This window comes from Atta cephalotes (genome assembly GCF_000143395.1).
Source record: "Atta cephalotes unplaced genomic scaffold scaffold00032, whole genome shotgun sequence".
NCBI lineage: Eukaryota > Metazoa > Arthropoda > Insecta > Hymenoptera > Formicidae > Atta > Atta cephalotes.
This window is the reverse complement of record NW_012130096.1, coordinates 2,646,697-2,658,365: the sequence shown is the minus strand read 5'-3', so window position 1 is coordinate 2,658,365 and position 11,669 is coordinate 2,646,697. Positions and strand designations below refer to the sequence as shown.

General features: G+C 29.6%; 1 protein-coding gene and 2 non-coding genes across 3 annotated transcripts; 1 reads left to right on the top strand and 2 right to left on the bottom strand.

Moving 5' to 3' along the window:
- The first annotated feature begins 540 nt into the window (after positions 1-540).
- Positions 541-5,895, top strand: LOC105621207 (calcyphosin-like protein). The gene is made up of 5 exons (XM_012202677.1): positions 541-598; positions 3,072-3,228; positions 4,530-4,707; positions 5,020-5,229; positions 5,794-5,895. The coding sequence occupies exons 2-5, from the start codon at positions 3,074-3,076 to the stop codon at positions 5,893-5,895; spliced, it is 645 nt and encodes a 214-aa protein (XP_012058067.1). The 5' UTR covers positions 541-598; positions 3,072-3,073.
- Positions 5,896-8,138: 2,243 nt separating this feature from the next.
- On the bottom strand, positions 8,139-8,209 carry Trnag-gcc. Its single transcript has one exon. It is a non-coding gene; the product is annotated as a tRNA-Gly (tRNA).
- Positions 8,210-8,564: 355 nt separating this feature from the next.
- On the bottom strand, positions 8,565-8,636 carry Trnad-guc. Its single transcript has one exon. It is a non-coding gene; the product is annotated as a tRNA-Asp (tRNA).
- Between the last annotated feature and the right edge of the window lie 3,033 nt (positions 8,637-11,669).

Below are 11,669 nucleotides of genomic sequence, written 5' to 3'. Positions count from 1 at the left end.
TCAGTGAGATGCTCCTTGAATTTAAGAATCTAAATCAATCATACAAAAATACTGCAAATTAATTATATCATTTAATTATATCATTAATTTATATTAATATTCTAATAAGACAATCAGAAATGTTTTCTCAATGATCTCACAAATAAATTTCTAAGTATCTTTTTTAATGTAATAACTAAACCAATTAAATGGCAATGACGACGATCCGAACAATTATTCTCTCAACCCCGAGCGCTCTCCGATTCTTCTTCGACCTCGCCCCTCGATGAAACAATCGCTATCGGCGATCGATCAATCAATTGGTCACGCTTGCAATCGGCGCGGTTTGCGAAGCGGAAGCAATGGGCGTGTTGTGACAAATCGGTCGTTATGGATACATCGTGACGCTCCGAGGGCTTTGCTGTGTATAGTCTCTTCCCATACATCGTCCAGGGTGTGTACGTTATACGTAATGTGCGTCGTCGTTATTGTCATCGTCGTCGCGCTATAGGATGCTATAGGATTCGTGACGATCCGCCATGCGGAAGGACCGCCACTCGCCTTCCGGTCCTCTTGGAAAAAACGTCGCTGTTACCTTCTCTGCTTCCTTTTGCAAAGAGTAAGCCAGGTTCTTTCCTCCTTCTGTTGATCTCGTGAACCGTTGATCTGTCGTCTTCCACTGCACACGCGCATCCTCCACTGCGTTCTCCAGCGTTCTCCATCTCGTTCACCAGAAGCCGCGAGCTAAGGTAAGTGATGCCGCGCGAAATATATGGAAGGAAGAACATTTGTAACCGTTTCTCTCAATGTAGATTAATATTAATCTCGGTTCATGCTCTTTATCTTTTTTTAGCAAGAGATAAAGAGTCAGACTCGTATTTATGGTCGATTTTTACATTTAAGGCTATACAGTCTTAAGCCAATCAACTGACTGTATTAATATCTTAAGACATTACTTAAGATTGCAGTCTTAAAATAAGAATGGATTATGAATCTTAATTGAATCGAGATTACAATTAAACTAAATTGATACACGGAGAAAATTTTTTCTTAGAATTTACCTTGAAAATATGATAGTCATGAGACAATATTGTTTATTTCCAAGAATATTTATGTATAAATCTTTCTCATTTAAATGATTAATAAAATTACTAACAATAAAATAAGTTTGATTAATTTTATTGAAGTGCATTGTAAAAATCTTTAAAATATTGTATCATCTACCATATTTTTGGGGTAAATTTTAAAACAAAATTCTCTCTGTATAGAGATAGGCATCGGATATTCTTTCGAATATTCTTTTTGATATTCATCTTTCTTTTTCTTTATCACAATTTCTCATAAATTATCCGCATGAATAATTTTTCTACGAGTGTAATAATTGTTACAAAAAATATCGGACTAACGAAACTAGCATTATTGAAAAAAGGATAATATATTTTTTTATTAATAAAAGAGAAGAATAGGATGTGCTTAATATCGTTTTCCTGCGCTATCTGTTACATCTATTTCAAATAACTTTAAATCAATTATGTAAGCGGGTGTAAAATAATGTAAATAAATATAATAAAATTTATTCTATTCAGTATTTACATAAAGCCAAGAAGGAGATTTAGTTTACAAACTTTTTATCTTTCTCATCCATATCTTTCTCATATATGCATTTTTATTTTAATTGCTGATTGCACTACTTTCTGTCTCTCTTTCTATCTTTATAATTATTCTTTTATCTTATCTATTTTTAAGTTTTAAATATATTTTTATAGTTAATATCAAGGTATTGTTATCTTTATGCAGTTGTCGATAATATGTCGAAAACAATATTTCTTAAATAATGTTATACAATATATGAAAAAAAATTGTTTTAAGCCTTGAAGTAATATATATAAATCTTTCGAATTTTTAAATATACTTTTAAATTACATTTAAAACTTTAGTAGGAAGTTATTTATGTCACTCATGTCGAACCGAAAAAGAAGTTTCATGAAATAATTAAAGATTTTTAACGAACGGTATATGACGGTCGATGACAGGAAACGTGAACATCGATGTTGCAATGTAGAAAACCACTATTATTCGTAAAGTGACAAGTTAGCAACAGAAATTAATCAATAACCCACTTTTTATCTGCCTTTGTGCGCATGATAGTAAAAAAACCTTATCACTATGTATCTCACTATATGTGCAAAATTGCATTTCTGTTAAGATATGTAGATTAGATATGCACGCGTTCAATGTTTCTTATCGATTTTTAATACAATTACTAACTAAACTAAATCAAATTGGGACATGAAAAAATATTTTATTAAATCATAATCAAGATTTTATAATCTTAAATTATAATATTATAATAATAAATTATAATCAAGAAATAATTCTAAAATAAAATCATTCTCGATTCTGAGCGAAGTGAAACTTAAAGCAAAATATATATCTCGGTGATGGAATTTTATAATCCTAAACTTTATTGCATTAACTATTTAAAACATATTAATTAAATACATTAAATAGATTAATTATATTTATAAAATTCAAGTTTAAATCTAATTTTTCGACTTGCTTTTCTTGCAAGTAATAAATATTCTCGTTTCAGCAATATTTTTAATTTCTTTATCTTTTTTCTCTTCGTGACACTATTTTATTCAATGTTCTTTTTTTCATATCATTTCTATATATAAAAATTATTAAACTCACAGCAACATAAAACACATTTTTCGAAAGTATAGAATTTTAAACTTTAAAACCACTTTTTTAAATTTAAATTTTATCCATTTTTAAGTTTTTTGAATAATAAAACAGATACGAATTTTTGCACTCATCCAATAATGAATGCTTTCCAATGATACAAGTCGACAATAAATATCATTCGATCTTTCTTGGCGATACAAAAATAGAAGAACACTTATGTCATCAAATGGAAAGCACCCAATATCTTTCGAGACGTTGCGCAGCATCACGTTACTTCTTTTGTAAATGTCCACTTTTGGAATGTAAACTCGCGCAGCTCTCTCCTTCTTGTCCCTCTCTCTTATCTTTACGTGTTACACCTGACTCATATTCGTCACGTGAGCGAATGACGTTTCTCTTTCCAGCAATGTTCAGCTTGAGACCACAGAGTGCTACGACGCGACAGGAGATTGAAATGATTAATAAGGCCCAACGGGCAATAAACAACACCACGGATTCCATTGAGAAGTTACGTCTACTTTGCCTGGCTAGGGGTGCCAATGGCATTCTTGGTTTGGGTAGGTGAGTTTCGAAAGCATTCTTTAATATTTACGTTGTTATTAAATGTAATTACGAAATCACAAAATGAAACTCCTTATTATGTTTGTATTGTTTTTTTTATAACTAGGTCATGTCCCAAATTATCTTTTTTCTGGTACAATTCATTATGTTCTGATCGATATTTTTTTTTAAATATTTACACTCTTCCTTTAATCTTAATTATTATTTGAAAAAAAAATAATATCTTCTCAACTATACATTTCAGAAAAGACTTTCATTTAAGACAAGATTTTGATTCTTTTGTATACTGTAAAACCTAAATATTTATTTCTACCAGTGTACACCATTGCTCAAAAATATTTGCCCAGTCTTTCTTAATTAAATAAAAAATTTCAATCTTCTTTTTGGATCTTTTAAATTTCTAAATATTAGGCTTATAATAATAATATTTAGCTCAAAGTTTTACATTATACATATTACTTTCCTACTTCAAAAGTGAGATAATTAAAAAAAATGAATTTCCCAGAAAAGGGAAAAGGGAAAACCTAATTTTTAACTTGACGAAATTACTAATTAATTAAATAATATTGGAAGGTTAAATAATATTGGGGAAAAATTCTCAATATGAAATATCATTTTTGTCAATTTTTCCATAATTCTTTATTTTAAAAACTTTAAATCATGACAATTTGGACGATTTTTTATTTAATTAAATTAATTCATTTTAATGATTGATAAGATAATATTTACATTCGTTTATATTAATAACTTAAGAAGAAAGAAAGATAATTATTCAAAAATCGAGGAAAAATACTTTTAGTGATAGTATAAATTAATTGTAATCTCAGCTGAGAGAAAGAGAGAGAGAGAGAATTTATTTTTTATTCTTTTTTTTAAATTCTAAGAATAAAAAAGATTTAAAGAGTAAATTAAACCGATTCAATTAAGTCTACAATAGACATAATCTCAACAAAAAAACGACAGATTCTAAGTAAAAAAATAAAACAGTAATTTTAACAAAATAGATTTAAATTTAAGTGACTGCTGAAAAGAAATTGCAAAAAAAATGCGAATACACAGGGATAGATAACGGAGAGAATAAAATCCAAAATTGATGCAAACTTTAATGTTAATAATTTGCGGATATGTGAAATATTGCGTGATTCAACATCATGAACATGTACGTGCGATGATGATACAGTTTTTATGTTTTTATCAGAAATGAATCAGCCTGACATCACTGTTCTTAACCTTTATATAGTCTATATACTTACGTAACATGCTGAGACATTTAAATCTCATGTTATCACATATTTCTTCAGAGTATTCCGTCGTATGGACGATGATGGCAACAAGAAGTTAAATTTTGAAGAATTTAAAACGGGTCTAGAGGAGACCGGATTGGAACTCTCTGAAAATGAAGTCGATGAAGTCTTTAAGAAATTCGACACTGATGAGGATGCAAACATCAGTGTTGAAGAATTTCTCGTTGGCATAAGAGTGAGTTCATATATTTTTTAAATTCTATTTACTGCTTGTTTTAACACTTTGATTTTTATCAAGACAAATGTCTAATTAAGAGAAACATTTATGCGTCGTTCAAACGAAAAATCGTATTTAAAAATTGACCTGAATAAAAGACCAGCATTAAAATATATAATATATGTAAAATATATAATATATAATTATATATAATATATATATATATATATATATATATACTATATAAAATATATAATATATAATATGCGTAATAAATGTGTAATCGTAGAAATTATTAATTAAATTGATAAGATAATTTTTCCCGTTCAGCCACCGATGAATCAAAGTCGCAAAAGTGTAGTAGATCAAGCGTTCCAAAAATTGGACAAGACCGGCGATGGGAAGATCACCATCGATGATCTACGAGGAATTTACAATGTGAAATGTCATCCGCGTTATATCAGCGGTGAAGAAAGCGAAGAGAGTATCCTAAACAAGTTCCTCTCGAATTTCGAGCACGGAGGCAACAAAGATGATGCCGTAAGTAGTTTTATGACATTTCTCACGTATTCTTTTAATGTCTCTTATTTTACAAGGGAACATGCTACATTGGAAAAGTGAGATCAAGAAACTACAACGTTACTAATTGAAAGATCACGTTTGAGATAAATATTCTAGGTGTTCAAATCTTTCAAGGATCAATAAATCCTCGAATTCAAAATCTAAGCTTATTATTATATTGATCCTCTTCAAACTCTACAACTTTTATTTAATAACTTATATTTAAAGATCTCAAGAAATTATTTAAAAATCCGTTATGGCAAAGTTATAATGTAAATTAGTTATATATAATGAAAAAAGACACATAGATATATTTTTATCAATTGATAAAAATTTTGGTTTAATAGTAGATAATAAGAGATTTCTCTTTAATTATATTGTTATATGAATACAATATATTATTATTATTATTATATCTCTATTTATATTATATATCTCTATCTACAAACAATTTGTTTATCATTATGATCGTTCGCATTATTTTTCTTAATTCGATACTATTATTATTTATTCACTTTATTTTTAGTCTTCCTTCTGTTGCAGGTAACGCAAGAGGAATTTATGAATTATTACAGCGTAATTAGCGCGAGTATAGACAACGATGCATATTTCGATTTAATGATGCGTAACGCTTATAAGCTATAACTCTCGATCTCTTTATTTGCATTTCACGACGAGACAACACGCCGGTCCTACATCTGTCTATTCCTCTACGATCGCATTGACAACTGTAAAAAATTGATTTAGCACTATTCTGCTAAACCAATGTATAAATCAATATCGTTGTCACATTACCATAAATGTTTGTCTTGTTAGGCCCGCACTTATTCCGCTAATTGCAGTCTAGCAAAAATAATCTAATAAAAGGTGTCATTATATTAATATTGAATATTAATCATGCATGAGTCATTGGAATGACAAATTAAAACCGACATATACGTAACTTCATTAACTGTTTATTCACCGAAATATCCTCAATCGAGAAGAAGAAAAAAAAGTGTATATAGAAATCGATTTTAGAGGGCTTCTTAAAAATTGATCTACAACTCTACGTAATGTTTTTTCCTTGTCGAGTTATTTGGTTGTCAGACAGTTGCAATAACTTTTCCATTTCTAAACTCTGAAAAATTGTACGACGAACTTTCAGAAACAGAAGTGAGAGATACGTGTATAACAAACTTTTTTTTTCTTCTTCCTCGATGAATTATTAGTTATTTACGAAAAAAGTTGGTTATAGGGTCCAATTTTACAGCGCGAATTGTGGTGAACGCGTTCTGCGCGTCTATGTTTTTTTTTAAATTCCTCTTTGTAATCTTATGTTTATTCTTCTGTGCATGAATATATGTATATGCGATTGTAAAATGGATTGACTTTCTCCGCACCTAAATTTAACTTCCTACGATTTTGATTCACATACTTATTATTTAAAGTACTCTCTTTGATTTGTTGTAATCTAATCTTTTTATAAGATGCAATAAAAATAAAATATAATAAACAAATATGAGTAGAAACTCATTAGCCTTTTATAATTAATTATGATGATTAAATAAGCAACTTTTTTTATTAGCAAAAATCTTCATTAGCGATCTAATCGAGAAATAAATTACTTTAATAATAGAATTAATAGAATTAATAGAATCTCGAGTGACACATAAACAGAGTTGCAAATTAATAATACAGACAAGCTCAATGTTTTTCTGGGAATAAGAGCGACACTTCCGTAACTCGTTCCAATTATAATATACTCGAAATTAACACCGAAGCTAAACGTATGTAAAAAAAATCCACATAATGTGAAAAATCAAAATTTTATTCGCAGGGATTCAATTAACATTATATTGTGTAAGATATCTAAAAGATATCTTTAAATATTTTATATCAAAAAGATGTTAAGAAGACATTTTTTAGATAAAAAGAAAAATAAATATAACCATATGCAGTACGTATTTATTTTTTCCCAAATAACATGCATTGCATAAAAAATCTAAAAAATGTTTTTTAGATTTAATCTTTTCGACATATAAAATATTTAAAGACATCTTTTAGATATCTTATGCAACATAAATGTTATCTGGATTCCTGCAAATAAAATTTTTATTTTTTTCTATATATTTCTATATATTTTTTTCTATATATTAATAAAATAAATTTTCCATCGCTGTGTATGTGATACAGTTTTTATTTTATTAAATTTAAAGATTTGAAGAAATATGCGAAATTGTAAGATGACTTTTGCTATACGCCCATTATATCAATAACGATAAATTATCGGGGTTTGGTTTATGATTACGTTATGTAATTAATAGTTAGCTGCTATAATAAAATACATCTGTAGAAACTACGCTTTAAAAAAATTTCCACATAGTTGACGATGTATTTTTTCAAAACAAAATGTTAAAACTGGAAATATTTTAATTTCAATTACTTGAAGTTACGATGATAAACAAATACTGTACGATAAGTAGAAAAAATGCGTGTTAATTACATGATGAAAAATCGGAAATTACTGTTTCAAGAAGTCTCTAATGCCCGTATTCATAGTCAGGCCTTATATTTAAGGCTTCCTTAAATTTATCTTCAGATATTGTACGAATTATTTTATTGGCTGCTGAGTCTTTAAAGATAAATTTAAGGAAGCCAAAAGTATAAGAACTGATGAATATGGGCATAAAGATTAATATTGAATATTTAAGAAAATATAAGAATATAAGAAGAGAAATAAGAATTAATAAATAAAATAAGAGAATATAAGAATTATAAAATGTATTAAATTAAATAAGTGTACAATTAAATAATCTAATATCTAATATAAAAAATAATTAAATATCTAATATATAAATTAAATAATAACTATGTGTATAATAATGTGCGAAATAAAAAAAAAGAAATGCATCGGCCGGGAATCGAACCCGGGCCGCCCGCGTGGCAGGCGAGCATTCTACCACTGAACCACCGATGCGATATGAAGTTTCTTACTTACAGAGTATAAGAACTACTAACGTAAATTAGATTTTCAAATCTATAAAATATATTTTTATAATATTACATTTTAATTTTATAACTTTTAAAATTTATGTTAGCAAACAATTCACTCAAAATAATTTTTATTTGAAAAATTTTAATGTTTTTTTATGCGTTTTAATATGTTTATAGTCACAAAGATTAAAATACCAAGACTAGAAAAAGTATATTTTTATTCTAAAAATTCTTAAAATTTTAATATAATTAATAAATTTCATAACATAATAGCAATCTTCTTCATTAAATTATATATAAAAAGATATAAGAATGTGATTGCCGATTAAAAAAAAATCCTCCCCGGCGGGGAATCGAACCCCGGTCTCCCGCGTGACAGGCGGGGATACTGACCACTATACTACCGAGGACTTGATAATAATGTGTTTAAAATTTGTAGTATATATGATTCAAATAGCGTTTATCTTGTAATAAATAAAATTTTTTGATTTTATTAAATAATAATTTACGTAATTTATTTAGATATATAATTTATTTAGATATCATGATAAATTTAATATATATGTATTAAAAACAGACAAATAAAATATGAAAGTCCTCAAAAAGAACAGACATATTCTGTATGTATTTATAATATAAAAATTAATATTAAAAAACTAAACTATGTTATAAATTAAAGTTCTTTTCTGTAAATCTTTTTTAAATTCATAGTGATTAATTTACAAGTTAATTTTAATTTAATTAATTTTTAAAGACAAAGATTAATCTATTGGTGCTCACTGCTTATCAAAAACTTTCCGTGTCTCGTAATGCATACATATTTGCTTGATTCGTCATTAAATTATCGCATATACGTAAAAAAACCTAACAATGCAGAATATTAACTTATAAAACGGACTTTGTTGTTCTTACATACTCACTCGTTTTGACTCATCTAAAGGAATTTCTTATAGTAATTAAATTAATGAGCAGACACATATTTAGAATTTCTTGCGCCCTTGGTAAGAAAATATATTGAAGCCATTCTTTCTTCAGAAAAAAATGTTTATTTGGCGATAGTTATAACTTTACTGTAATATAATATGGAGATGCAGGATTAAGAAAATGACATCTGATCTAATGTGGTTAAATATTGATAGCATATTAAAACATTAGTATTTTATTACTATCAACAAGTATTTTATTACTACCAATAAATTTAAATTTATGTTCCCAGCAAACGAGAATATATAAGCTTAAATCCGCTGTTTTTTAGTCAGAAAAACACATTTTTTTTTCCTAGGAAGCAAAAACAAATGTATTCAAAGTACTTGCTAACTATACATTTTTCCCATCTTTCGGGCAATTTGTGTATACCAAAAAAATTCCTCATCTTTCGAGGCAAATTCATCAAGCCATTTTCCGACGTCTTCGTAAGAATCGAAGTGCTGTTCAGCGAGCGCGTGGCGCATCGACGAAAATAGGTGATAATCAGAAGGTGCCAGATCTGGTGAGTAAGCGGGATGGGTAGCACTTCCCAGTTAAGTGTCTGCAAGTAGTTTTGGACCATTGTTGACGTATGCGATGGTACATTGTCGTGGAAGAAAATCAGCTTGTTTTTTCTGATAATGCGGCCTTTTTTCACGCAGAGCACGATGCAATTTGATCAGTTGTTGGTGGTAGCGGTGAGCATTAACAGTTTCACTAGGTTTTAACAGCTCGTAGTAGATGACACTTCCTGATCCCACCAAACGCACAGCATCGTCTTCCGTCCGAAGCGATTTGGTCTTGAGGAAGATGTTAAGTTGGGCGGGATCAATCCGAGATTTCTTGCGTTTAGGATTCTGAAAATAGATCCACTTTTCATCGCCTGTCACAATCTGATGCAGGAATGACTTTCTTTTTTGCCTGGCAAGCAGAATTTGGCATGTGTTTTGGCGTCGCTCTATCTGCCTATCGTTCAGTTCATGCGGCATCCATTTTCCGATCTTTTAAATCTTCCCCATGGCATGTAGCCGCATGGAAATGGCTGCTTGAAAAACATTCAATTGCTCGGCAAGCATTTTTTGCGATTAGTTATCGTCCAAAAGAGCCTGCAATTGACAGTCCTCAACCTTCTTGGGCCGATTTTCACGCTTCTTATCACTCAGGTCAAAATTGTCATTGAATCGGCGAAACCAATCTCTGCATGTTGTTTCCGATAAAGCATTGTCGCCATAGGCCTCCACAAGCATTCGATGCGATTCGACAGTCGATTTCTTCAAATTGAAAAGCAAAGCTTCTCGCATATGCTTTTTTTTTAGCAAAAAATTAGACATGATTACGAAAGAAAAAATGTATGTTGTATGAAATTGCTGATGATGTGTACTAGTTAATGTTGACAGATGTCAAACACATAAAAAAAAGTGTATTGTGTGCCCAGGGTAGCTTTGTACGCTTACTAATGCCACCTATGAGCAAACAGCGGATTTAAACTTATACACCTGGTAAAATGGACTGAAATTTTTTTCTACCCAAATGCGTATTTTAAATAGCAAATCTCTTTCTTTTGGATTTAATTGGATTCAATTAAGTTCAATTGGATTGAAAAATTTCCTACTCAAAATTTTGAATTGGAACAGTATTCACAACTGTGTTTGCGCACAGAAAAAACTAATATTATTTTTAGATTGAAAGACGTAGAGATATGCTCCATGCAATTCCTACAAATAAATAAAAATGCATTCAAGATTGAAAAGCATTCATTTTAACATTAGTGAATCAATATTTCTGAAAATCTGAATCCATTTCAATTCATTTCAATCCATTCTCGTTTGCTGGGTAGTATGTAATTTTTTTCACGTTATTTAAAAAATCACATGATATTAGAAATCATCCATCGTGTGATTTTATAGTATGGAAATTTAAAGAATTTAATGATAGAAATAGAAGAAAAGAAAACGTATCATCAACCTTTCAAATACGTCATTAAAAAAAAAAATTATGTAATTTGGAATAATTCGTTATATAATTTATTTATCTTACTTACATGATTTCGTTATGCAATTTTGCGATTTTTTTTTAGTACATTCGAGCTGCAACGAAATCCAAAATCTCCGACATTTTACGGATTACAATTTTTGCTCTCCCTGGATTTGCGTCCTTAGCAAGAGCCAGTTTCGTCAATGCCTAACTACGCCCCTGAGACATGTATCCGTCGCAGGCAACGGAAATTTCGTACGTGCGACCGCAAGGTGGCGCGCGCATGCATAAAATCGACGCACGCGCCAAGCATGATCAGTAGCATAATAATCGCTGTGGAGGTTGGATCGTGTGCTGTTCCTATCTTTTTCTTCCTCTCTCCGTCACTCATCGCTTCTCTTTCTCTCTATTTATCTATTTTCCCTCTCCTTTTACCTTCTACTCCTTCTCTCCATTGTTAACAGATAATAGCGCTCGTTCGTAATAAGGATTGGTGACAATAA

Excerpts from the sequence above, each read along its gene's own strand:
- LOC105621207 (XM_012202677.1), top strand. The coding sequence starts at position 3,074 with ATGTTCAGCTTGAGACCACAGAGTGCTACGACGCGACAGGAGATTGAA. Across the intron at positions 3,229-4,529 it reads GGCATTCTTGGTTTGGGTAG|AGTATTCCGTCGTATGGACG; the intron begins GTGAGTTTCGAA and ends ATATTTCTTCAG. Across the intron at positions 5,230-5,793 it reads GAGGCAACAAAGATGATGCC|GTAACGCAAGAGGAATTTAT; the intron begins GTAAGTAGTTTT and ends CTTCTGTTGCAG.